The sequence below is a fragment of the Thrips palmi genome, unplaced genomic scaffold (genome assembly GCF_012932325.1).
Source record: "Thrips palmi isolate BJ-2018 unplaced genomic scaffold, TpBJ-2018v1 HiC_scaffold_19, whole genome shotgun sequence".
In the NCBI taxonomy this organism is placed as follows: Eukaryota; Metazoa; Arthropoda; class Insecta; order Thysanoptera; family Thripidae; genus Thrips; species Thrips palmi.
In genome coordinates this window covers 13,149,320-13,175,421 of record NW_023144628.1, presented here as the reverse complement: position 1 = coordinate 13,175,421, position 26,102 = coordinate 13,149,320, and the positions used below count along the sequence as shown (strand labels likewise).

The 26,102-nt window shown below is 46.5% G+C and overlaps 1 protein-coding gene across 19 annotated transcripts; it reads right to left on the bottom strand.

Moving 5' to 3' along the window:
- Positions 1 to 9,559: 9,559 nt before the first annotated feature.
- On the bottom strand, positions 9,560 to 22,379 carry LOC117646290 (speckle-type POZ protein-like). 19 transcript variants are annotated; one of them, XM_034387134.1, is made up of 6 exons: positions 22,299 to 22,379; positions 15,711 to 15,854; positions 14,982 to 15,098; positions 13,842 to 14,120; positions 11,594 to 11,878; positions 9,560 to 9,805 (listed from the first exon to the last, which is right to left on the bottom strand). In XM_034387134.1, exons 1-6 carry the CDS (start codon positions 22,362 to 22,364, stop codon positions 9,602 to 9,604), a joined length of 1,095 nt encoding a protein of 364 aa, XP_034243025.1. In that variant the 5' UTR covers positions 22,365 to 22,379; the 3' UTR covers positions 9,560 to 9,601. The 19 variants fall into 19 exon arrangements, with proteins under 19 accessions (XP_034243025.1, XP_034243027.1, XP_034243041.1 ...); XM_034387136.1 differs by lacking the exon at positions 22,299 to 22,379 and adding an exon at positions 20,078 to 20,131; XM_034387150.1 differs by lacking the exon at positions 22,299 to 22,379 and adding an exon at positions 18,289 to 18,386.
- Between the last annotated feature and the right edge of the window lie 3,723 nt (positions 22,380 to 26,102).

Genomic DNA, 26,102 nt, shown 5'->3' with positions numbered 1-26,102 from the left:
TAACCTTTCGCTAAGGATGCAATGCCTGGAGCGAGTTCCATCCACGTTCCTAGAAATACATCCTGCGCAAACATAGGTGAATTCTGAACTCGAAAAACGATAGCCTTTTCGCGGTCAGATGTAAGGGGCAAGAAATCCGTTCCCATTAGTACATCCATGATCCTTCAAACCACATTAAAATGAGACCAACAAAAACGTGTTAAGCGGGAGGGAGGAAGGAGAGGGGAGACAGGGGACTGGGTTCTGCCACTGGCAGGAGTGGTGGTTGGGTGGTGCGGGAAGGAGGGGGCTGCCGTTTTTTCGTTTCAATTTGTTTATTGAGAATATACAAGTTTGCGCTTTACAGAGGTTGACGGTGGGGCACCTGCCGAAGCCTAATCCCCATTTACTTGGTGTTTAACTGAGTTTTGGCTAATGTATACTACACTTAAAGATGACTAACGGAGATAAATATTTACAGTTATTTACACTTAAAACTAGGTAACTTCAACTTAAATCTAGTACTTCACTTAGCCTATTACTTCAATTATTTTAATGTTTACAGTGCGCTTGGCGTAAAGACTTTGGTGGGTGGCTCCCAATGGGGAGGCACATCAGTTTTAATTGAACTGTTCATTCAATGTTTATTCATTGTTTATTTTTTCCGTCTTTGCCACTTCACTCTCTTGCTCCACTCTCACTCGCGATGGCGGGGGAGGGGGGGGGGGGGGGGTAAGGGGGCGGAGGGATTCCGTGGTTCTAGCTCATAGTGCGCCGTGTCGACGGCTTGCAGAACATCTTCGGCGGTGTGGTCGGGACTATGGCACACTGTGCACTGCTTGGCGGCGGTGGCGGGGCAGCTGTCCTTCCTGTGGTCGTGGCTCGCACAGATGAGGCACTTAGGCACGCGGTTACAGCCGGTGCCCAGATGGCCGGACTTGCCGCAGCGGCGGCAGAGTCCGGAGGTTTTGTTTTTCCGGGGGCGGGGGGCCTCCCAGTTGAAGTTACAGTGGAGGATGTTTTTGACTCTGCGAACTTCGTTTAGCTTTGTGCTCGCAGGGAATCCTACGAGCACCGAGGGGGAGGGGGAGACACTCGTGGATGGGGTGCCGTCTGGGTTGCGGCGGAAGGTCCGCTGGGGTAGTCTGCTGACCAGGAGGGGCTCTGGGAGTCCGGCCTTCACGAGGGCGCCCCGGATGTCGTCCTCGGTGAAGCTTCTGGGAAGCGGCGTAGCGACTACGCGCAGCTGGCGGCGGCGGGACGGCGCAGTGAACGTGTGCCACTGTAACTGGTCGCCCTGGCCGCCTGCCACGATGTTCACTTTGAGCAGTTCATAGTCTGTTTCGTTGAACGTCACTAGTTCTAGGTAGGTATGCTTGGAGTTCGCTTGGAGCTGGTATTGAAGCCCCTGCTGCAGTCGGGTCGGTAGGCCGATGAGGGCCTCGTTGGGGTAATCGACGCATACCGGCGGTGGCTTGGGTACGCCTGCTGGGCGCGGGGACGGCCACGGAAGGGGCGCCGTCGGCTGTTGGGGCTCGGCGATGTCGTCGGCTCCTCCAGGTCCATGTTGAGGTTGGAGCGGGACCCGGCCGGGGAGACGTCCGGGGAGTAGAAGAAGTCTTCGTAGAGGGAGCTTTCGCGCAGGTGCTTGGGGGCGCGGCCGTCCGCACTTTTGGAGCGTTTTTGGGCGCAGTTGTTGGGCATGGCTGACGGGAGGTCGCGGAGCCATGCGCTGATGGGGGTTGGGGTAGGCACAGGGAGCACTGGGGAGCTGTGGGGGCGACACTGGCACAGGGAGCGCGGGGGGTCACTGGGGAGGCACTGGGGCGCACTGGGGGTACACTGAGACACTCGGGGAGGCCATCGGGCCGTCGGGGCGGCCGGTGGGGGGCCGACGGTGGTGGCTCGCCGTAGGGTGAGCGGCGCCGGCGGGGGTCGCGGGCGCGGAACGGGTTCACGGGGTCATCCTGGCGGGTGAACACGCCGTTGGGAAGGGCGCACGCCGCGCGTGCGCCGGAGCGGTGGCACTTCAGGCTAGGCACCGTAGCGTCTCTAAGCACTGTCGTTGTCACTTATCACTGTCACTGTTCACTAGAAGCGTCACTAACGCGATTTGACGGCATGTGATCGCGGCACTACACTGTAGCGTGGCGGCGCTCGCGAGTTGGTGCGGTCCCGGGCCGGCGCGGGCCGGCGCGGAGCGGAGCAGCGCGTACGTGCTTTCGGTTCGGCTGCCGGGCAGCGACGTGATGATCGGGGCTGCCGTGACAGCCCGACTAGGACATTTAGCCTTGTCGAGTTATCACTCGAGGCAGGTACGACCTCCCACCAACATACGTGGTTGTTTTAGAAAAAGTGACACAGCGGACGGTTCATTGTCTACTCGACTTGGCGTTTGTACCAAGTCGACTTAGCATGTCCCGAAACGCCTAGAGGCGGTTTGCAGTGTGGCGTCAGTAACTAACTGAATTTGATGGTTGTTTATGCTTGCTGCTCGATGTGTTGAGTTTACTACTGTGCTTTGTTCTGGTAGTAGCTGCAAGATTTGTTTAGGTTCCCTGGCTTTGTCAGCGATTACTCTATTCAAATTTTCGATTTCCTGAGAAGTTGCTACCCCGAACAAGAGTTCTATCGGTAGTAACCCTGCTGATCGGCGTCTCCTAGTCTGTTGGTTGTTGATTGTGAGTTGCATATTAGCCAGAATGGTTTGTACCTCTGAAATACTGTTTTCTATACGTGCTATTTCCTCGTTCATGACTTGTTTTAGGTGCATTATCAGGGGCGGGGGACTTGCGTCATAGAGAAGCCTATTTTTGGAGCGAGTCTTGGGGTGAAACCTGGTACTGTTCAAATTGGAATTCTTATTTTTCGATAGACTGTCCGAGTGATGAGATGGCGCTTGATAGAGCCTTGAGTACTTGGGGATAGTTTTCAAGTTTGTAGTCCAACACTATTCTCCATTTGTCTCCGGTTAGAGTGATTTTTTCTTTTTTCCTTGGCGAACACTATTCCCTGATTTAGCCTGGTGATGTTGGATAGCTGGTATTCTGGGTTCGTTGCAGTTGTCCAAGTTGTAACGAGCAAGAGCAGCGGCAGTACTGCGCGTCGAGCCATTGCGGCCAACTGCAACAAGGTTTTGTTTTATTTAGGACTTAATACAGTAATTTATTTTTGAATTTTTTTGCTTTCTGAATTTTCTTGAATAGCTTTGTATCGCGGCGATGGGCGCGAATGTCGCTGCATTTGATGTACCGAGTGATGATTGAATAGTGATTAATTGATGTCCACACTATCCTTTCGTAACCTGGCATGTTGCAAGCAATGTACTCAGGGCAGTCGAGTACTATGGGTTGTAGTCTGTCGGGGCTGAGTAAGGTGGATACTAAATTTTCCCAATCTGATCGCTTAGCGCACCAGTCTTCTTGTAACTCAATATGGGGGCAGTACAAGTCCCAATCTGGAACTATCAAGACTAGGCAACTTACTTTCTACACTTTGTAAACGGCCATTTACATTGCTTAGTTGGCTCTCCACCCGATCAAGCTTTGTCATGAGAATTGCAGTGGCAGCTTTTCCATCATCAGCTGCAAGTAATTGTTTTAAGAGCTCTACCTGAGCTCTCAGCCTTTCCGTTTCATCTTTTTGAATCGCTGATGCTAGGCTGCTGATCGTTACCACCAACAGCACAGCCAGACTTATACCCCGAGTCAAAAGAAGTAGTGTTTATGGCTTGAAGATTATCAGTCTCCAGGTAAACCACTTTGACACCCTCTAAGGTTGAGGGTGCTGTCAATATCTCATCGAGAAGTACAGTGCTTTCAGAAGAGTTGCCATAATTTGAACAACCAGCCATGTCTGTGTCTGGAGCGTCGTGTGAGGAGCCGCTTGTTGGTCACTAGTGACTATTGTTTCGGAGTTTGTAGGAATCATAATGACGTTGTGATGCTCTAATTTGACTGAAAAAAATTTCATTGTGATCCTGAGAAAATTTGTATCCTAACAAAAATGCCATCTTGTTTCTCTCTACCAACAAAACGTAAAGACCTTTAAATGTCTCAGTATTTACTAAAAAACCCAGAAAGCCAGTCTTAGATCTGGTCTGTATGATAAATTTGTTTTCAGTTTTTACCTTTAATTTAGTAATTGGCTGAGCGATAGCGAAGCCTGTTACTCCAGTGGGGTTGAAAAGTTTTTCCTGTCTGTCTGTCTGTCTGTCTGTGTGTGTGTGTGTGTGTGTGTGTGTCTGTGTGTCCGCACTACTCCTCCTGAACGGCTCGGCCGATCTCGGTGAGATTTTGCACACTCTTTAGGCATGTCCTTGGCTCGACACACGCGAAATCTCACCATCGTAGCTCAACTGGTTCAGTTTTTATAGCCGAAAAACACCTAAAAACCGGCGAAAAATCGAGTTTTCTGCAGGCAGGATGCCTTCTGTCCTGAAGAAAGGGGGGGGGTCTGGGGGGCGGAGCCCCCCAGCCTCGATAAGCTCAAAGGTTACAAGGGTCAAGATCATGATATCTGTAGATGAAGCAACTCTACCTAGAAGGAAGGGGGGGTCTGGGGGCGGAGCCCCCCAGCATTCAACAAGTTAGAAGTAACCGACGATGGACAAGCCATTGCCTGCCGAAGGCAGGCTAGCGCCGTAGGCCAAGGTAGGTACGCCAGGCGCGGATTGGAGGAACAGGCAGCGAAACATCGCGAAGCCTGTTACGACAAGACGCGGTCTGGCGTAAACCTACCTTGTGTAATCAGTGGCTTTTTTGAAAAAGTCTAAATAAGTACTTTGAGTGTTACGATCAAATGGCGCCTTGAAGCCCTTTCCGGCAATACTCCTACTATTGGAAATATCAAACAAAGGATCAATTATTCTAATAAATTTTATGAGTGGTCCAGCACCTGCAAACTGAGGCTGCTTTAGTTTAGGATGATAACACAAAATTTCAAGAGCAACAGCCACACTTTCACTGAGTGTCTGCGCCGCTAATGCAACTTTTATCTTCTCATGAAAATAATGAACATGTCTTGTAGATAATTTGTTGCCGGCGAGCAGACCCTCAGAAGTTTGGTAATCATGTAACAAATTTATGTATTTAAAGTCGATTTCCTCTCCATCCATGTCTATTAAATTTTTGGACCCCAAAATATTTCGCCAAAGTTTCAGCATATGCACAGCGTCCCAGAAAACGTGGACCTTTTCATTAGTGACTGGATGAGGGAATCACGAAGTAAGGCTGTCTGGTTTAAAAGAACACGCCAATTCAACATCCATTGACACATTGACCTCATTACCACCATGAGTCAGAGATATCACTAGTGACCCAGTCTCATGTACCATTTCTAGAGCCATTTTACTATGTTTGCTCTCTGCTCTGCAGCTAAGCCATTAATTAAGAAGTAACCAAATGGAATTTTCCAATACCCATTGGCGCAAACTGCCATGAAGGTCCATGACTCACAAGCTCTGGTTGTTTTATCATTATATGGCAATGGTGGTTCTCCCATTTCGATAAAGCCAACAGTTTCATCTCCCATTTGTTTCAGTCCCTCCCGGATTTCGCTTCATCGCAACATACAGCAATGTAAACAGCAGAGCCTCTTTTGCGAGCCTGCTCAACCTCAACAGCGATAGCTGCTAAGGCCTCCTTGGTGAAGCCTGGCCTACCATCCACAGCTGACATCCACCTCGAAATTGTGGAGGGATGGGGCAGGGCATTGTTGAACTGTTCCCTAACGTACTCGTAACCCTTAGGTGATAGGTAGTTTAAAGTCAAAGCAAAAGTTCTAATCTCCGGCCCATAATCTGTATTTTTCTCCCCATTGATTGCCCGCATCAATACAGCAGCGGTGTTGGTTGGGAAGATGTCCTGTGAGGCAAAGGAAAAAGAAATGATACATACAGTTAAGAAAGCAAGCCTTTATTTGAGCGAACAAGCCACTGGTTGAATCTTTGATATGAAATAACACAGCCTCGTTGTGTGGCACTAGCTTCCTCTGAATAATACCGCACTCGCTCTGTGTGCCAAGTTCAGGCTCAAAAATTACGGTCTTTGTGAAAATTTCAATTGAAATATTAAAAAAAAACTTCAGAGAAATAAATAGAAAATCCTCTAAAAATTTTAAATTAATTTCAAAAATTAATTGTTTGCCACAATACTTGCAAACAGAACAAAGATTTCAACAACAAAAAACAAACGAGATGGCCTCAGTAAATACACGCACAACTGATCCAAATTATTTCACAAATGTGCGGTGGTTTCGCAAATGTGAGGCGGGCAAAATGGGCGTCGTAGCGTTATCATATTTTGCATTTATTTCCGGATCCGTTCATTATATTGGAAAACAGAGTATAGAAAACGATTCTGCGTGAAATTTTACATCGCCTAGAGGTCATCATATGTTTCTATTAGTTGATATTCAATATGTACTGGAACTTAAAATGTCGCGGAACGGCGTCGCCAGCGCTCCGGCGCTCGAAAACGAGGGGGAAATCACTCGCGTAATAGTCGGGTCACCGATTCCTAGCATTACGCGTAATAGTAATAGCGTAATAGCCAAATTTTTTTAAAATTTTCCCTATTTAGGGTCCGATTTTGGCTAAATATGGATAATTTTGAGCGTAATAAGCCTTACGTAATAGCGTTATAGAACGTAACAGGGAGTAGTCGGGTCACAGTTTTTAAGAGTGATGTCCCCCTCGCTCGAAAAAGCGCGGCGAGCGTGTGGACAGCCCGGGCATGGGAGTTGCCGGGGGCTGAATTGTGGCTTAGCATGGCCACTTTTTCCAAAAGTCGAATTTTTAATTGATTTCTAAGCAATAATAGAGGCCGGTGCAGCCCATTCTCGGGCACCGGGCGGCCGACCGGGCCGTGGCGAGCAGCCCGAGACATGGTCCCAGCCGCGCTAAGGGAGTTTCCACCCGCTGTGTACCAGCGGTACACAATCGATGGGAAGGGCTTGACCAGCCTAGGGACTTGAAATTTTACCAGATCTTAGGGGACGTAAGGACAACATTTTTGGTTTTTTTTTTTCAAGAATTTGGAAAAACTTTTACTTTTGAAAAAAGTTGGACTTTATTTTTTTTTCTAGATCTCAAAAACATACTTTTGAAAAAATTTGAGAAAGTACCTTTCCTGGGTCCTAGTAACTGTACAAAATTTCAGCTCGGGCACACTGTGGCAAAAAGGTACGGAAAATTCTGTTAATTTTTTTGCCAGGATTCTCCGTAGCCCTCTTATCAATATTCTCCGTAGGCTCTTACAGAATTCTCCGTAGGGCCGTACAGATTCTCGTGGCACAGTCTCGTAGACTCACATGATCTCCGTACACTGTACAGTCTTCGTGACGACATTTCTCCGTAGGACCTCATCAGTGATCTCCGTAGGACTGTACAGTTTTCTACGCTAGAGATAGGGACAGGCACGCGAGCATTCTCCGATAGCACGGACCAACCACTCGAGCTTGCCCATGTGGTACTGATACGGCTTGACGGCTGCTCTGACGAGAGAGTGTGGGAGTTAGACAGAATCCTGATGTCGGCCCACGGAGACAACTAGCAAGAGTGCAGCGTGACGGAGAGAATTTGACTATATGCTACGTATGCTGCATACCTCCAACTCTAATTGAATTTAATGAGCAGGTCTCAATTAGTCAGCCGACCGATTCTAGCCGGCCGACAGTGAGATTCTCCGTAGGCCGCCAGTCTTCCCGTCAGGCAGCCACAGTGATCTCCGTACGCGTTGCACGTCTTCCAGGACCGCAAGCCTTCTCCGTGGACTCTACCAGCTGATCTCCGTACGACTGTACAGTCTTCCAGGTCCTACGGAGAAGACTGTGCGGTCCTACGGAAAATACTGTGAGAGCCTACGGAGAATACTGACAAGGGGCCTACGGAGAATTACCACAAGCTGTTTACAGAATTTTCCGTAGCTTTTTGCCACAGTGCACAGACTTGGTTTGGGAGCCATGGAGGAAAGCGTAAATTTCACTCCGTAGTCTGAAGGACTATAGCGGAGAAATGACTCATTTGTAGCCTGGGTATATAAGAATGGGATAAGCTATGATCCCATGATAGACATAGTGGCCTGATGAGTATCTTCTACTTCCTTACTTGTGTTTTGAGTATTTTCAGCCTGTCAGGATTATGTTTCGATTTTCGAAGAGCCATCGAAGAATCATCAAACCAAAGCACAATTTTTTAATACCAAATACAAAAAAAAGAGAAAGAACTCTTTAGAAAGCTTGCGATTAAAAATGTAATTTACGTTTTGATTTCCGCATGCCGGCATCTTTTAAAAATAAATCGAAGAAGTGAAAAATGTCAAGGCCAACCTTTTACGACAAAATAGTATGCGCAAGGAGCCTAAATAGAAGAAAATGGCTCTGCGACTGGGTTCAGCGCACAGATTGTGCCTCCCCATTGAAAAAATTTAATTATTACTTGGTAAGACATCAAATTTTTAACAAATTTACAGTGAAACCTATTTAGGAGAAAGTAGCATTTTCACCAGAACCTCCCCTTAAAAACATCTTGTCACTGATAAAATTGGCAACAAATGTGTCGTTAAGTTACGGCAATGTTTTTATCAGTTAACTGTGTGGTTCAATGCTGATTCTAACTTTTCTTGCATTTCATGACTTTTCCCCTCATCCGTTAACCAACCTTATAGCACAAAGATCAACCACGAAAGATTTTTAATTTCTAGTTATTCGAGATCGAATAGAATCTAGCCTGATTCTATTCGTTTCGGTACCGTACTGTTCACACTCTATAATCTTGAGGATTCCGTGAATTCCGCGTCGATAATAGACGGAGTGACCCGTCTACTGCACTCTCATTCCAGAAACGTGACATCACGTTCAAAAGAATGAGACAAAATGTCACGTTCGTTTGAGCATTGCATCATATTTGTTTCGAATTGAATCAGCCATAAATTAGCTTGTTCACGTTCAAACGAATGTGACATTTTGTCACATTCTTTTGAACGTAATGTCACGTTCCCGGAATGAGAGTGTGGGAAAGTGCGTACACCCTGGACAAAAGTGATGAATGTAATATTAGCGTCGTATCAGGAGGGACTTGGTGCATGATTGAAATAGGCAATACGTTATTTCAAACTTTATTTCAAAGTGTCAATTGAAACAAAAGTGAAAAGACTTCAACAGCGTAAGGTAAGTACATATCCTTCTGCATCTCGCCATGGTGGTGGCACGAACTGCGATATTTAAAATAATAATAAAATAAAAAAAAAAAGTTAATTCTCATATATGAAACACTCATCAATGACAACCTTGCAAGCAAGTGATGTAGTAAGCTCAACTTTCAGGTAAAAGATAGTTGAAACAGCAACATGGCAGTAGAAAGGAACCCAATTGGTTGACCGAGATCCATACGTATAAAACATGTGGCAATGACAAAATAACTATTACCCTACAAATCGAAAAGCGAACATTGTAAGTTAACATTAAATGTTTTCATAGTGCTAACAATGTACGCTTTTCGAGTTGTACAGCGATATGGTAGGCCCATCTTGGGATGTGAGGAAATTTAAAACGCAAACAATGACAGTTAAAGGGTAAAACGGCTGATGCAGAAAAGGTCACCAAAAAAGTGAGAAAAGGCAATCTAGTTCTCGTAGACCTCCCAGGCGTCGCCCAGCAGCGCGGCAGCCACGGGGTGCGCGGTCCGGAAGGCCTTCCACGCGGCGGTGGCGGTCAGCTCCTCCCAGTCGTTGAGCAGCGCCCTGGTGGTCTCCAGACGGACCTCCTTCGGCACGAACGGCCACTCCACCGCGGCCCGCAGCGTGGCCACCACCCTCTCCTTGTCCACCTGTCGACAGGGAAGACCAATGACAATACAGAAGAAAAATCTGCGAATTTTACGAGGAGGCGTCAACTTGCACAACACTCTCATCCCAGAAACGTGTTTTAGGAAATATAATGGCACATTCGCACTCTACCAAAAATGTCATGTCAATGCCGTTAATTTATTACCAGTTTTCACTGTAGGTCAATTCACAGCGTTTACTGTGATCTGCTCACGCGATTCACTGTGATCTGGATCACAGTAAACACTGTGAGTTTGACGCCGCTGAGCACCGAAGTGCTGCAAATCAGGCTCCAATTCACGGCGTTTACTGTGGCCAGATCACAGCGAACACTGTAACCGAGATCACAGTGAACGCCGTGAACTAGTTAGCAGCAAACGCCGTGAATTGCATAACAGCAAAAATTGGTAATAAATTAACGGAGTTGACAGGACATTTTTTGTAGAGTGTCGTTTTAACGTGATGTCACGTTTCTAGGATGAGAAAGCATTACTTCGTTCACAGGCTGCTTATTAATTGTTAATCGTTTACCTTAACTAATTCACAAAGAATCTTGGTAATAAAAAGAACGGAGAGAAAAAGAAAACGAAAAAAAAAAAAAAAACTTTTTGTGCTGAACCAACATTGTTTGATACACACTAAACTTCTTACGGATACATCCTATCTGTATTACGGACATTTTTGTGCAATTGCAATTACGGATAGATTTTGCTTGTAATACGGATGAAATCATCCGTATTACAAAAAGTTTTACGTCCGTACTATACGGATATTTTCGTCTGTATGTTACGGACGTAAAACTCTTTGTAATACGGATGATTTCATCCGTATTACAAGCAAAATCTATCCGTAATTGCAATTGCACAAAAATGTCCGTAATACAGATAGGATGTATCCGTAAGAAGTTTACTGTGTAGCTGCAAATTGGAAAATCAATCCTACCTACAACCAAGCTGGTTGCTGCGACCGGACACTTGAGGAGGACAACTTTGTATGCGGAGTTTGTTATCCTCTTACAAGTGTCGAGTCGTGGAAACCAGCTTTTGGTTGTAGGTATCGACTTTGCGATTGCAGTTATCGAATTAAGCCATATCGAATAAAGTTGATCACCACAACGAAGGATCTTTTAGCGTGTAGTCATTCCAAAGTACTTTGAGCATACATAAACTTTCAAAGAAAATACTCCGTACACACAGACCTGTATGGACTGTTTCCTCTCTTGCTTAGAGCGTTTTGTGAGCAAACATAAAATGTACTATTTTCCCCTTAACTATGCACCATTAAGATCGTTATTGTCAATAGATAATGAAGGAATTTAAAAGTAAATTGCAAATGACAAAAAGTCAGTCCGGTTCTACATACATTAGACATTAAACAAAATAGTGTATAGCTAGAGAGAAAATGGTACAAAAACCTTTACGGCAAGAAATAAAAAGTCAATAAGAGTCTTTCTAAATATTTCGTACCTTACGTTTACACAGTAAAGCCCTTTCGAAAAGCGTTTGTAGGTTACGGATAGTTTTGTGCAGCTAAATTACGGATCGAATTTTGTGTGTAATACGGATGTTTTTATCCGTAATACAAAGGTTTTGGTGTCCGTAATTTACAGATAATTTCGTTGTAACATACGGATTCCCAAATCTTTGTATTACAGACAAAAACATCCGTATTACAAACAAAATTCGATCCGTAATATGGCTGCACAAAACTATCCGTAACCTACAAACACGCTATCCGTAAGGACTTTAGTGTGTACTCAAAATACTTCGGAAGGTTTTAAGCGCGTGTACCTCCATCAGCCGCTCGATGCACGCCTCTCGCAGTTTCTCCACGATGTACCGGTCGGCCAGCCCCAGCAGCTCCACTTCCAGGTCGCTGAAGTCGGCGACGCTGCCGGTGTACAGAAACTCGAGCAACTTCTCGAAGGCAGCGGCGGAGAACACTTCCTTGATTTCGACGACACGAGCCTGACTCGCCGTGGCCGTGGCGCTCCCCTCCCCAGCGCCACCGGGCCCCTCCACGAAGTCACCCGTGAACATGCGGAGGAACACGGGGCTGGCCGCGCTCAGCACCACCTGCAAGACGAAACATTTTACTATTGAGAAGCTGAATGATCTAAGAAGCACACGGTAAGACTCGGTCCTTGAATTTCCCAGGACCGTCCTGGTTTCTCCTATACTGCAGGAACCTGAGTTTAACATCGGACCGAGTCTTACCGCGCGCGGAGGAAGGGGAATAGCCTCACTTATCTCCAAAATTGAGATTTCACTACGTACAAAGCACTGCAAGTAAAAAACCGCAATAGACAACCGAATTTCTCTGCATTATGACAAATTTGTGTCGTAATGTGCTAAGAATCAGCTTAGAATTATGACTGCAGGGTAATTCTTTCCCAAGTCACCCGAGGTCCCGAAATCGATGTCTCCGATTTCGACGAAACTTTGTGGGCGTGTTCCCTATGTAGCAAAGAGCTCCAGAAAAAATTTTCAACTTTTTTGGTCGGCCCAAAAAATTTTAATCACGTATTTTGTAAAAAACACTGAAACCTGCACTAAAAATTTGTTTATTGCCTGAGGGCGACCTGCCCGGTGGATTTTTCTTCTTTTCATGGTACTGAAAAAAAAAGTCCCCGAGAGCCACTTCAAAAGTCACTTGTTCCAGGAGATATGGACCAAAAAATTCGTTTTTCGCGAATACCCAAAAAATGCATCCGAATTTTTTGATGATAATTTTTTTTTAGGAAGGTCCTGTGGTGGTCTATCACCCTTATTGGTTTTGGGTTTGGCCAATGGAAAACCGAATAAAAATTGCGTTTTCTTCGTTTTTTTCGCAGTTTTTGGCCCATAGTATCGCCATTTTAAGTCGGACTTAATGAGCGCCATTAGACTTTTTTTTCGCCTTTCCAAGACGAATCGATTGATATAAGGTGAAGTCAAATCGGAGTATTTTGAAAAATCGCCCTTTTTACAATCGGGATCCAACTAATCTAGATGCGTAAAAAAAGCTATTTTTCAAAATACTCCGATTTGACTTCACCTTATATCAATCGATTCGTCTTGGAAAGGCGAAAAAAAAGTCTAATGGCGCTCATTAAGTCCGACTTAAAATGGCGATACTATGGGCCAAAAACTGCGAAAAAAACGAAGAAAACGCAATTTTTATTCGGTTTTCCATTGGCCAAACCCAAAACCAATAAGGGTGATAGACCACCACAGGACCTTCCTAAAAAAAAATTATCATCGAAAAATTCGGATGCATTTTTTGGGTATTCGCGAAAAACGAATTTTTTGGTCCATATCTCCTGGAACAAGTGACTTTTGAAGTGGCTCTCGGGGACTTTTTTTTCAGTACCATGAAAAGAAGAAAAATCCACCGGGCAGGTCGCCCTCAGGCAATAAACAAATTTTTAGTGCAGGTTTCAGTGTTTTTTACAAAATACGTGATTAAAATTTTTTGAGCCGACCAAAAAAGTTGAAAATTTTTTCTGGAGCTCTTTGCTACATAGGGAACACGCCCACAAAGTTTCGTCGAAATCGGAGACATCGATTTCGGGACCTCGGGTGACTTGGGAAAGAATTACCCTGCACAGCATTTCCCAGTAGGAAATTACACTGCAAACCTAACTGTCCACTAAGTACTCACTTAAAATGCATGCATTTATAAGTGTGTACTTAGTTGACAGTTAGGTGTGTAGTGTAGGAGTGTAGAAGTAATGTCTAATAAACAGTGCAGACAAAACTGTCAGTATGGCTCTGAGAGTGCACGTGCGCGCCACCGCGGCGACACACTGCAAAAGTGTGAATAGTACAACAACAAGTGTACAATAAAAGCACAACAGGGATCGTAGGAAGTGCGACAAGAATTGTAAAAACCACAACGAGGCCTTGACTGCCCGGCACTCGTCATGCCGGTTCCATTGTACTGTGCTGTACTGTGTATTGTGCTGTACTTTGATAGTGCAAAAAATCCTGTTAAAAGATCAGCCAGCAATTTGTGAATCTTTGTTGTATTTTTTCTTGCAGTGCACCGTAGACTCACCTTGTGGGCGGGGAAGTCCCTGCCGGCGGCGCGCAGCACCACATCGCACAGCTCGCCCATGCCGCGCACCACGTGGAGGCACGCGCCCAGCGACCGCACGTGCGTCACCGTCAGCCTGGCCGTGACGGCGTACGCGTCCGAGAGCAGCATGCGGACCAGGCGTCCGTTGCCCGTCTGCTTCACCGAGAACTTGCGCACCTTCCGCTTGGCGCCGGGCACGTCGTCCTCCGTGTCGTACGAGTCCTCCTCCGACTCCGACGACTCGTCGTCCTTCCGCGGCTGCGCAAACAAGAAGACCGTACTTAGAACCCACCATCATGCACTGAAATTCGAAAGGTTGAGACATCTGACCACACACAAAATCTATGTGTGTACTCAGTACACACTTCTAGGTGCGTGCTTACAAGCATGCACTTCGAGTTAGTTGTGTACTTGCCTAAGCACGTATCTAGGTGCGTGCTTAAAGCATGCTTGTAAGCACGGACCTAGAAGTGTGTACTGAGTACACACATAGATTTTGTGTGCAATTTTCGGTGATACAAAAAGTATAATCGAAAATAGGGTCATACTTAAATGTACGTATGACCGATAAAAGGCCAGACATCAGCGAGAATGTCCCTACTTTAGCTTGGGGATGCATCAATCAGCTTTGTCTGTGATGCAACAAAGTATCACCCTCTTTCGGTTCGGTCACAGGGTCAGTTAGGTTAATTATGGGACACGGGGTGAAAATGGGACAGCTGATTCTTAGTCAAGAATCGAGATTTTAGAACTTGTGCCGTAGCAAATGTTATTTTGTAAATAAAAACATAACATCTGGTATGTCATGCGTTCAAAAATGTCAAATCTTGACTAAGAATCAGCTGTCCCATTTTTGCCACGTGTCCCATATTTACCCCCACTGACCCTACATTTCAGTATGTCCCTTTAAGCGGTCTAAACAGCACTTTTCTCCCAAGTATGTGCAACATCCCAACATCGCACGAAAAGTTCATATAATCTGAAGAAAGGCGTGCCCCGCCATGACCTTCGGACTTGCATTAAAATTTTGGCTAATCTCTTAAAATGATGAAGGGACAATTGCTCCCCACCTGCGCGGCACGATAAACAATTAAAAATGAATGTTCTAATGATACTGACCTTTACATATTTTAGCACATCGCCATCCACGAGAACTTCATTAGGAACTGGGACGCCAGTAAGGTCCAGTGTGATGGTCAGCTTCTTTTCATCATCTCGCTTGATATTCACTGACACCTGAAAAAAAAGTTGTCAGCTGTCAGAAACGATCACGAAACGCTCTCCGCCTTTTTCAGACCATTTCTCTTTAGCAGACGCATTTCTGTAAGCGGCCATAATACTTAGTATTTTTTCTTAGTATTTCACTGGCAAAAGGCAACGTAAAATTCTGTAAGCAGCTTGTGGTAATTCTCCGTAGCCTCCTTGTCAATATTCTCCGTAGGACCTTACAACAGTATTCTCCGTGGGAACGCACAGACATCTCCTTAGAACCTTACAGTGATCTTCGAAGGACTCCACAGTCTTCCAGGTCCCACGGAGAAGACTGTACGGTCCTACGAAGCATACTGATACATGGGCTACGGAGAATCTTGGCGAAAAAAAATTAACAGAATTTTCGGTACCTTTGTGCCACAGCATAGCAATCGCTTATTACTGCACTGATTGTTATCGTTTACTAAGTAAATAACAAATAAATTTATAACTATTTAAGAACGAAATACTAAGTATTATGGTTGCTTACAGAAATGCGTCTGCCACTTAGAAATAGTCAGTCAATGAGAGGCTTAGGGTGAAGGATAACATGTTAGCAATCAAGAAGGAGAAACGCGGTTGACAACGACCACCCACCTCGAGCTGGAGCCCATCCACGGAGACGGCCACTGGGTTCACCACGTTGGACCGCGACCTCTTGCAATCTTTCAGCACGCCCGAAGGAACCGACACCTCCACCTCGGTAGAGACACGCTGCATTCCGTCTCCGTCAAATGTCACCTAAAAATAAAGATGATTTTCTAATTGAAACCAAGAATAAAGAGTATTAGTCGATGACGAGCGGAAAAGACTCTAGATGTTACGCGGGATGCTGAGTTAAAGTCGTACGAGAGGTGACACTTCATTGACGATATGACGTTTTCGCACAATTGACGTCCGATAAACTGAACACTGAAAACTGAAGGGTGAGATTGGCGACCAAAATTAGACGAGAAATATTTCTCAGTCTTGAGATAAAAATCAAAATTCTGATCAAATTTTAAAGTGAATTTTTCTTGCAAGCCCATGTGACGTTTTAAAAATTTCTCACCTCACCTCTTCATGGCGAGAATTCTGACTCTCGCTGCTAATGACGCGAGAATTTCGATTCTCACCGCTACAGAGGTGAAAATTTGAGTCTCACCACACTACGGTGAGAAGTTCTGACCCCTAAGGTGGCTCCGCCAAGAAGAGTCCAAAAGTGCGTGATGTAATCAATGGACGGTCCCTAGGCTTCTGAGCATTGGGGAAACGATGTCAGAGCCAACGTGGCGTTTCGCTTTACACGTGAAATGTGAGCACCGCGAGTAAGCAGGGGCCAACGAATCACGTTCAAATGAAACACAGGGCGTTACGATAGGCGAGGCGAGGGGCTGGGGAATGGGCTAGCGTAACGCGGGAAGACTAGGGAATCCAAAACTGCGTCACGTAATGTATGGGCATCTCCTACTCCTCACACGCAAATCTCCTCCGTAACACGAGAAGAGAGAAGTGAATCATTTGAATAATAATGAGAACAGATTCGCCTGTACCATGGAGACAAGCTACTAACGTAGGGAGACGCAAGGTCCCGGTTCCTGTCACCAGGTCATGTAGTATGGAGGGAATGAGACAGACATACGGTAGTCGTAAAGTGTTGAAATACCGGAGGGTGTCGTAAACCTTGCGTCTCCCGACGTGTTGGTAGCTTGTCTCCATGTCTGTACTCAGTATCCTCATTTGATTCAAACGAGCATTTGTGACTGAATCTTAGCGTGAATAGGTGTTGCCGTTGCCTGGCGTCTGAAACGCTACGTAAGAACTGGAAGCGTTCAAAATATTGAAATTTGTCAGGTTTGGAAGGTGTACTCATCCGCATTCATGCACACTAGTAAGTTGAGTGATAGACCACTCTAGTCGTGGCCGAGTGAAGAACAAGGATTACAAAAGACAACTTTTTAGCGCTTTAACTTTAAATATTTAAGATTCTTTGCTTGGTAGAAGTTAGTGAGAAAATGTTACAGTAAATACAACATATTTTCAGTGAAAATACGCACTCCAAATGGCCTTAACGAGTCTTTTGTGATTCTTCTTGTTCTTCACTCGGCCACGACTAGAATGGTCTATTCACCCTCGCCGTACAGCGATGAAGTCGTTGCTGGACATTTATCTGAAGTTCCAAAGGAACTCTGGGCCCGGAAGAAGAAGAACAAGAACGGAAGCAAGAAATGACAGTTTTGACGCGAATGATACGCAGTGGATAAGGTCGGAGGCGAATCCACAGCGTATATTTCCCGTAGAAATTACCATTTCTTACTTATGTTTTTATTCTTTTTCTTCTGAGTCAGAGCTTCTCTGGATTACTCTTTTCAATTTCGCACTACAAACCTAACTGTCTACTAAGTACACACTTACAAATGTATGCTTGCAAGTACTCATTTACAAACGCAAGCTTGGCCAAGTACACACTAACAAATGCATGCTTGCAAGTACACACTTACAAACGCATGCTTGACGCTGTATAACTCCATGCGTCAAGCATGCGTTTGTAAGTGTGTACTTGCAAGCATGCATTTGTAAGAGTGTACTTGGCCAAGCATGCATTTGTAAGAGTGTACTTGGCCAAGCATGCATTTGTAAGTGTGTACTTGCAAGCATGCACTTGTAAGTGAGTACTTAGAAGACAAGTTTGCAGTGTATGTGCGAAAAAACATGGCGTTGAAAATAGAGGCCACTGGATGGCCAGCACATGTCAAAACGGAGGATGAAAAAGAGGCTTTTGTGAATGACCAATTTGAGAAAGATTCAGTAGTCATTGACAAGTCCAAGGTGGAAAAACAATCCAGGGAAAAGGGCATTGGCCAAGCTGATTCTCAAGTCATTCTGTAAGTTTTTTCTTCCGATGTCATTCATTCATGGAGCCAATGACTTACGAGTTGTCTCTGTTTATTTATTGTTTCAGGGGGTAAACTTGAAGAAAGAACTTTGAGACCGACCACAGACTTCGTGAAAACGTATGGAGAGCTGCTAGAATTGGTTCAGAACTTCAGAAATTAACTTGTCTGTTATTTGTGTCCAAATGCAATGCTGCGAATGGCGTAACCGTTCGGCCACCCTAGAATTTTCCTTGAAAATGAACCAGAAATGCCCAAACCTGAACTGTGGAACGGTGCGTGGTGAACATAAGTTTTTTTACCTTAATCCTGATTTGTTCCTGCCTGTCCTGCCTTACACATGTTGTAATAAGTTTATTGTCCCCCCTGTGTAGATCGTGTGCTGAAAATCAAAATCACAATTATTGTAACCACGGTAACAAAGAAAGGGTTATAACAGGAACTTGGTGTGCTCCTGAAGTGAAAGTTGCCCTTCCAAAGAGTTACGTCACAACTAAAATTTTTGAAGTTCATCAATATCCAGGTGTCAAGCAGTACAACCCTCAGACAGGTGAAGATGGGTCCTTTTCTAACCATGTGCGCACTAAACATGGCGTTGAAAATAGAGGCCCCTGGTTGGCCAGCACATGTCAAAACTGAGGATGAAAAAGATGCTTTTGTGAAAGATCAATTTGAGAAAGACGGAATAGTCATTGACAAGGCCAAGGTGGAAAAAAATCCAGGGAAAAGGACATTGGCCAAGCTGATTTTCAACTCATTCTGTAAGTTTTTTCTTCCGATGTCATTCATTCATGGAGCCAATGACTTACGAGTTGTCTCTGTTTATTTATTGTTTCAGGGGGTAAACTTGAAGAAAGAACTTTGAGACCGACCACAGACTTCGTGAAAACGTATGGAGAGCTGCTAGAATTGGTTCAGAACTTCAGAAATTAACTTGTCTGTTATTTGTGTCCAAATGCAATGCTGCGAATGGCGTAACCGTTCGGCCACCCTAGAATTTTCCTTGAAAATGAACCAGAAATGCCCAAACCTGAACTGTGGAACGGTGCGTGGTGAACATAAGTTTTTTTACCTTATCCTGATTTGTTCCTGCCTGTCCTGCCTACACATGTTGTAAAAGTTTATTGTCCCCCTGTGTAGATCGTGTGCTGAAAATCAAAATCACAATTATTGTAACCACGGTAACAAAGAAAGGGTTATAACAGGAACTTGGTGTGCTCCTGAAGTGAAAGTTGCCCTTCCAAAGAGTTACGTCACAACTAAAATTTTTGAAGTTCATCAATATCCAGGTGTCAAGCAGTACAACCCTCAGACAGGTGAAGATGGGTCCTTTTCTGACCATGTGCGCACTAAACATGGCGTTGAAAATAGAGGCCCCTGGTTGGCCAGCACATGTCAAAACTGAGGATGAAAAAGATGCTTTTGTGAAAGATCAATTTGAGAAAGATGGAATAGTCATTGACAAGGCCAAGGTGGAAAAAAATCCAGGGAAAAGGACATTGGCCAAGCTGATTTTCAACTCATTCTGAAAGTTTTTTCTTCTGATGTCATTCATTCATTCATGGAGCCAATGACTTACGAGTTGTTTCTGTTTCGTTTCTGTTTCTGGGGGTAAACCGGAAGAAAAAACTTTGACACCGACCACAGACCACGAAAACGTATGGAGAGCTGCTGGAATTGGTTCAGAACCCTTTGATCAAGGTTACGGCTGTGATTCCGATTGATGAAGAAACTCTCCAGGTTCGGTACCAGCACATCGCCGAAATCGAAGATTCCAAGCCAACTTCGTCACTGGTGCACGCTGCCTTCACCACGGCGTTTGGTTGTCTGAATTTGTAAAGATACCTCGACAAGGTTCCAAAGTCGCACTCCTGTCATGGCTCCTAAACCCCTATACTTCAATAACACAGAGATATTTGTACTTTATTGTCAGCTCAGCAGTCAGCTCCGGCGGTCCTCGTGGTCTAACTCCACGAACAAGTTGTGATCCAGGCTGACCGCGAGGAACGGGTATGGCGGGATGATGTCCGCGTAGATTCCCGGAGCCGCCGTGGCCACTGGAAGCGGCGCGGCCTGGAGCATGTTACATACCAGGCCGGGGTGCGTGACCGGAAGATCAATATGAAGCATTGCCCTCGTTGATCCTGACGGTGGTCCCGCGGCTGGCTGCCTAGTGGGCCCCCAGCGAGTCCAGGTCGACGGGGTGCAGCAACGCCCGGCCCGCCGTCAACTGGCCCTGGATGGCCCGAAGGGAGGTGTACAAGTCTTTGGGCGTGAGGAGGGCCGGTGAGAGGTTGTGTTGCGATGCCGCAGTCCAGCCCACCAGAAAGCGTGACAGCTCGGCGTGCAGGCGGCTCATGGCGGCGTGGACGAGCCGCAGCTGAGCCTCCATAATCGTGATGGCGGGCTGTTGGTCGACCAGGGTGGCTTGGGGGGGACTGGAGTGACTTCACCTCGGTGACAAACAGTGCAGGAACAGAGGTAAAATAGAGACTGCTGAAAATGGGCGTGAAAAAATAGTTTTAAATAGAAAAGTAGATGGTTCTTGCAAAGTTCGGCTCCCTGATGGCACGGAAGAGGAAAAGATTTACAATTATCATGGGTGTTACTTTCACAATTGTCCTAATTGCATGAAAAATGAAAAGTTCAGAAAGCAGCTCCGGGGAGGAAATCACGAACCGTATCTCCGCAATCAAGAAAGTTCTGCTGCATTTAGAGAAGCAGGCTATGTTGTCATTAAAAAATGGGCCTTTGAATTTAAGCTGGATATGAAACACGATCCGCAAGTAAAAGCTTTCTTCGAAAAGAATACAGTAAAAAGAGTTGAACCCCTAAATTTTCGAGAAGCCACCTGTGGGGGCCAAACTTCGGCTATAAGATGTTATTACAAGGCTGATTTAAGTAAACATGAAAAAATTAGCTTGTCTGTTATTTGTGTCCAAATGCAATGCTGCGAATGGCGTACCCGTTCGGCCACCCTAGAATTATCCTTGAAAATGATCCAGAAATGCCCAAACCTGAACTGTGGAACGGTGCGTGGTTTACATAATTTGTTTACCTTATCCTGATTTGTTCCTGCCTGTCCCGCCTTACAAATGTTGCAATAAGTTTAGTGTGTAGAACGTGTCCTGAAAATAAAAATCACAAATGTTGTATCACGGTAACAATAAAACAGGAACTTGGCGGGCTCCTGAAGTGAAAGTTGCTCTTCAAAAGAGTTACGTCACAACTAAAGTTTTTAAAGTTCATCAGTATCCAGGTGTCAAGCAATACAGACAGGTGAAGATGGGCTCTTTTCTGCCTATGTGCGCAAAAACATGGCGTTGAAAATAGAGGCCACTGGATGGCCAGCACATGTCAAAACTGAGGATGAAAAAGATGCTTTTGTGAAAGACCAATTTGAGAAAGATGGAATAGTCATTGACAGGTCTAAGGTGGAAAAAAAATCAAGGGAAAAAGGACATTGGCCAAACTGATTCTCAACTCATTCTGTAAGTTTTTCCTTCTGATGTCATTCATTCATGGAGCCAATGACTTACGAGTTGTCTCTGTTTCTTTTTTGTTTCAGGGAGTAAACTAGAAGAAAAAACTTTGAGACCGACCATAGACTTCGTGAAAACGTATGGAGAGCTGCTGGAATTGGTTCAGAACTTCAGAAATTAACTTGTATGTTATTTGTGTCCAAATGCAATGCTGCGAATGGCGTAACCGTTCGGCCACCCTAGAATTTTCCTTGAAAATGAACCAGAAATGCCCAAACCTGAACCGTAGAACGGTGCGTGGTTAACATAAGTTTCTTACCTTAACCCTGATTTGTTCCTGCCTGTCCCGCCTTACAAATGTTGCAATAAGTTTAATGTCCCCCTTGTGTAGAACGTGTGCTGAAAATCAAAAATCACAATTATTGTAATCAGGGTAACAATGAAAGGGTTATAACAGGAACTTGGTGTGCTCCTGAAAAGTGAAAGTTGCTCTTCAAAAGAGTTACGTCACAACTTAAATTTTTGAAGTTCATCAGTATCCGGGTGTCAAGCAATACCCCTCAGACAGGTGAAGATGGGCTCTTTTCTGCCTATGTGCGCAAAAACATGGCGTTGAAAATAGAGGCCACTGGATGGCCAGCACATGTCAAAACTGAGGATGAAAAAGATGCTTTTGTGAAAGATCAATTTTAGAAAGATGGAATAGTCATTGATAAGTCTAAGGTGGAAAAATATCAAGGGAAAAGGACATTGGCCAAGCTGATTCTCAACTCATTCTGTAAGTTTTTTCTTCTGATGTCATTCATTTATTCATGGAGCCAAGGACTTACGAGTTGTTTCTGTTTCGTTTCTGTTTCCTGCGGTACACTGGAAGAAAAAACTTTGACACCGACCATGGACTTCGTGAAAACGTATGGAGAGCTGCTGGAATTGGTTCAGAACCCTTTGATCAAGGTTACGGCTGTGATTCCGATTGATAAAGAAACTCTCCAGGTTCGGTACCAGCCCATCGCCGAAATCGAAGATTCCAAGCCAACTTCGTCACTGGTGCACGCTGCCTTCACCACGGCGTTTGGTCGTCTGAATTTGTAAAGATACCTCGACATGGTGCAAGATCGTACCTTGTGCCACGACACTAGTAAAAATCGTTTTACTTACTCTTGCTCTTGTTTTGTATAACAAAATAACAGTAACGTGACGGCTTTCGAGGGAGGGCTTTCGCCTTTTCTGTGACCGGTGAGGGCTCTGTTATCTGAACCGTAAGTGTTGGCCTTTGTTTCTCGGGAGTGGGGTGCTGCGGGCGGATTCTAAGGGTGTTCTGTTTCCAGGGAGGGGACATCACTTCATCCCCCATAACAGGGAGAAGGAGGTGTTTGAAGGACACCGGCAGGACATGTGGGGGGAACACTGTGTGCTCGGGAGGCCGGCTTCCTGGTTCGTCCCCCTGCGGCCTCACTCAAAATTCACTAGATCCAGTTGCGGCGGCGTCGCGGCCGCCTTGTAAGGTCCTGGGTCATGGTGGCCCGGGACCACGACGGCTGGCTGGAGCTCCATCTAGAGGAAGGAGAAGAACGGTGGCTGTTCTTGTGGGCCAGCCGCCGCATGAGGTCGGAGGTCACCACGACTATGGACGAGACGCGGTCCTACAAGGAGGGCTGCGCTACCTATTCGTGGAGGGGGTCGTAACGAGTCCTGGAACAAGCTTGGAGGTCGGAAGGAGGCAGCTTGGCCACATTCTTGGCTCTCAAGCGTCTCTCCTGAACACAACGTTCCAGAATCTGTAGTAACAAATCTTAGTCTCCCCAAACATCTATCTCTCTCCCTCCGAGCATCTTTCTCTCTCACTCACACTCTCACTCTCTGCCGACCTTCACCAAGCGAGCACCAGCCACCTCACCGAGCGAGCACCCGACTTTCTCTTACTCTCTCCCTCCCCCCCCCCCTCGCTCTCTCTCTCTCTCTCTCTCTCTCTCACGGCCACCGTTTCACCCCTTCCACAACCCCTTGGCCATCAGCGGCGCGGGTATAAAAGAAGCTGACCGCCGTCCGTCAAGTCAGTCGTGTACGGTTCCCTCCCATTGCAAGAAGGTAATAAACACACTAAGCCCACCTCACGACTCTTCACTGGCCACCCTGTCCGAGACAGAACCACGCTGACCGAGATCACACGAACACCCATAAGACGGAGTTAGGTCTGCGAGCATGTCTCAATAGACCAACACAGGCTCAAATATCCACTCCACAGATCAACAGACCTTGAACAAGGAGGTGGCCCGGCTGGAGGCCACCAACAAGCTGTTGGTCACCGAGGTGGAGTCACTCCAGTCCCACCAAGCCACCCTGGTCGACCAACAGCCCGCCCTCACGATTATGGAGGCCCGGCTGCGGCACGTCCACGCCGCCATGAGCCGCCTGCACGCCGAGCTGCCACGCTTTCTGGTGGGCTGGACTGCGGCATCGCAACACAACCTCTCACCGGCCCTCCTCACGCCCAAGGACTTGTACACCTCCCTTCGGGCCATCCAGGGCCAGTTGACGGCGGGCCGGACGTTGCTGCACCCCGTCGACCTGGACTCGCTGGGGGCCCACTACGCAGCCAGCCGCGTGACCACCGTCAGGATCAACAAGGGTATTATGCTTTATATTAATCTTCCGGTCACGCACCCCGGCCTCGTATTTAACGTGTTCCACGCCGTGCCGCTTCCAGTGGCCATGGCGGCTCCGGGAATCTTCGCGCACATCATCCCACCATACCCGTTCCTCGCGGTCAGCCTGGATCACAACTTTTCGTGGAGTTGGACCACGGGGACCGCCGGAGCTGCCAGGAGGGGACGGTGCGGCTGTGCAACCCCTTGGGACCCCTTCGCTCCACTGGAAAGGCGACCCCGTCGCACTGCCTAGCTAGATTAATCCCTGTAAGGTTTAACCGTGTTCGCCCCCTTCCCTCCCCTTTTGTTTCGTTGCAATTTCGGGAAAGAAAATAGTACAGTCATAAAAAATATTTTTTTTTAAATTTTTCAACTGGCCATGCGGATCCCCGCCGGGTTAATTGTTGGCCCGCGAAGGAAGAGAAACACACACACTCTCATTCCAGGAACGTGACATCTTGTTGAAACGAACGTGACAACATGTCACGTTCGTTTGAGCATTGTGTCACATTCGTTAGAGTGTGAATTGTCCAAAAAACAGCTTGTTCACATTCAAACGAACGTGACACAATGCTCAAACGAACGTGACATTTTGTCACGTTCGTTTCAACGTGATGTCACGTTCCTAGAATGAGAGTGCACATAACAACTTGGTGTCAGAAGTGGGATCGATTCTCTGTACGGAGTGACCCGAGACCGCGCAGTGATAAAGTATCTGTGTTGGTGACTCGTTGACTGTGACGATGAACTGTGACCGTGAATGCCGACGCGGGACTCCATTACTGCCTGGCTGAGATCTCCGCAGCAGAGACGCCTTAGTCGCCGTTCCTGGGGAATACCTCCGCGAGGGGCCCTCCTGCCGCAGGGGTTTGCATCGCAGTATTGCCGGTTGTCGGTGCTGCCGACCAACCAGAGCGCTGCAATGGGCGGGTTTGGCCCTCTGGCGGACCCGTCACCGTGCCTCGAGTCGGCCCGACCCGACCCGAAGTCCGGTTCGGTCGGGTCGGGTCGGCAAACCCGTACTGCATTTTATCTATTTTTCACGATTCCTTTCAAGTTATACCCATTCGGACCGCTGGTTCGGTCAAACCTTGCATGGACCCAGTGGTTTCACTAGGTTCCACCTCATTCTAAGGCGTCTTTGTTTTATGTAAACAACCTGTAAATCAGCTGAGTCCACCTGAGTGCGACAAAGCGACGGTGCTGCCGCTCAGCGGTATCGCTCGGAATCTCTTGACGGGTCTTCGGATCCGCCCATTGCAGCGCTCTGCGACCAACCCCAATTACCTCCGGACCTTCGATACCCTGTGGGTCCCTGTTCGAGACCGGCCCCTTCTGCTAGAATACGCCTGCAGGAGGTTCAAGGGCCTGCGCTGGCGCTTCAGCCTGGAGGCCGATCCCGGCGAGAGGCCCCACCGGATATACTACTGCATGGAATCAGTCGTCTCAGAACTCAACAACAACCGCCTCCAGCAAAGAGAGGAGATCTTTGCCACTCAACTCAATCAAATCAAATTACAAATACAGTTCGAAGTGAACCACACTAGAACACCACTTTTACCCACACCGACAGCACCACCAACAAGATACGACCACCTCAGATAAATAGCACAAAGACACCGCCACAGATCACTGAACCCACCGAGCATTATGACCCATCGTCCGGCCAGACAGCGCCAGGGCCCGACACACATTCACAATGCGGCGGGGTTTAAATAGGCTGGCCGCTGTACGCTCAGCAGCCAGTAGTGTACGGACCTCTCTCAAGCAAGGTAATAAAACACACTGGGCTCTCACCAGCGAGTCTTCCTTTGTCACTATCTGACGACGGTCCAGCAGCGCTAACCAAAGCAGAACCAACACACGTGGGATAGGTCTGCGAGTCTAACACAATAGACCATCGAATTCTCAGGAAATGGCCCGCTGGACATTCCTTCTTGGTCCCCCCGAATCGAATCTGCTCTACCAATTTTACGACATGGCAGA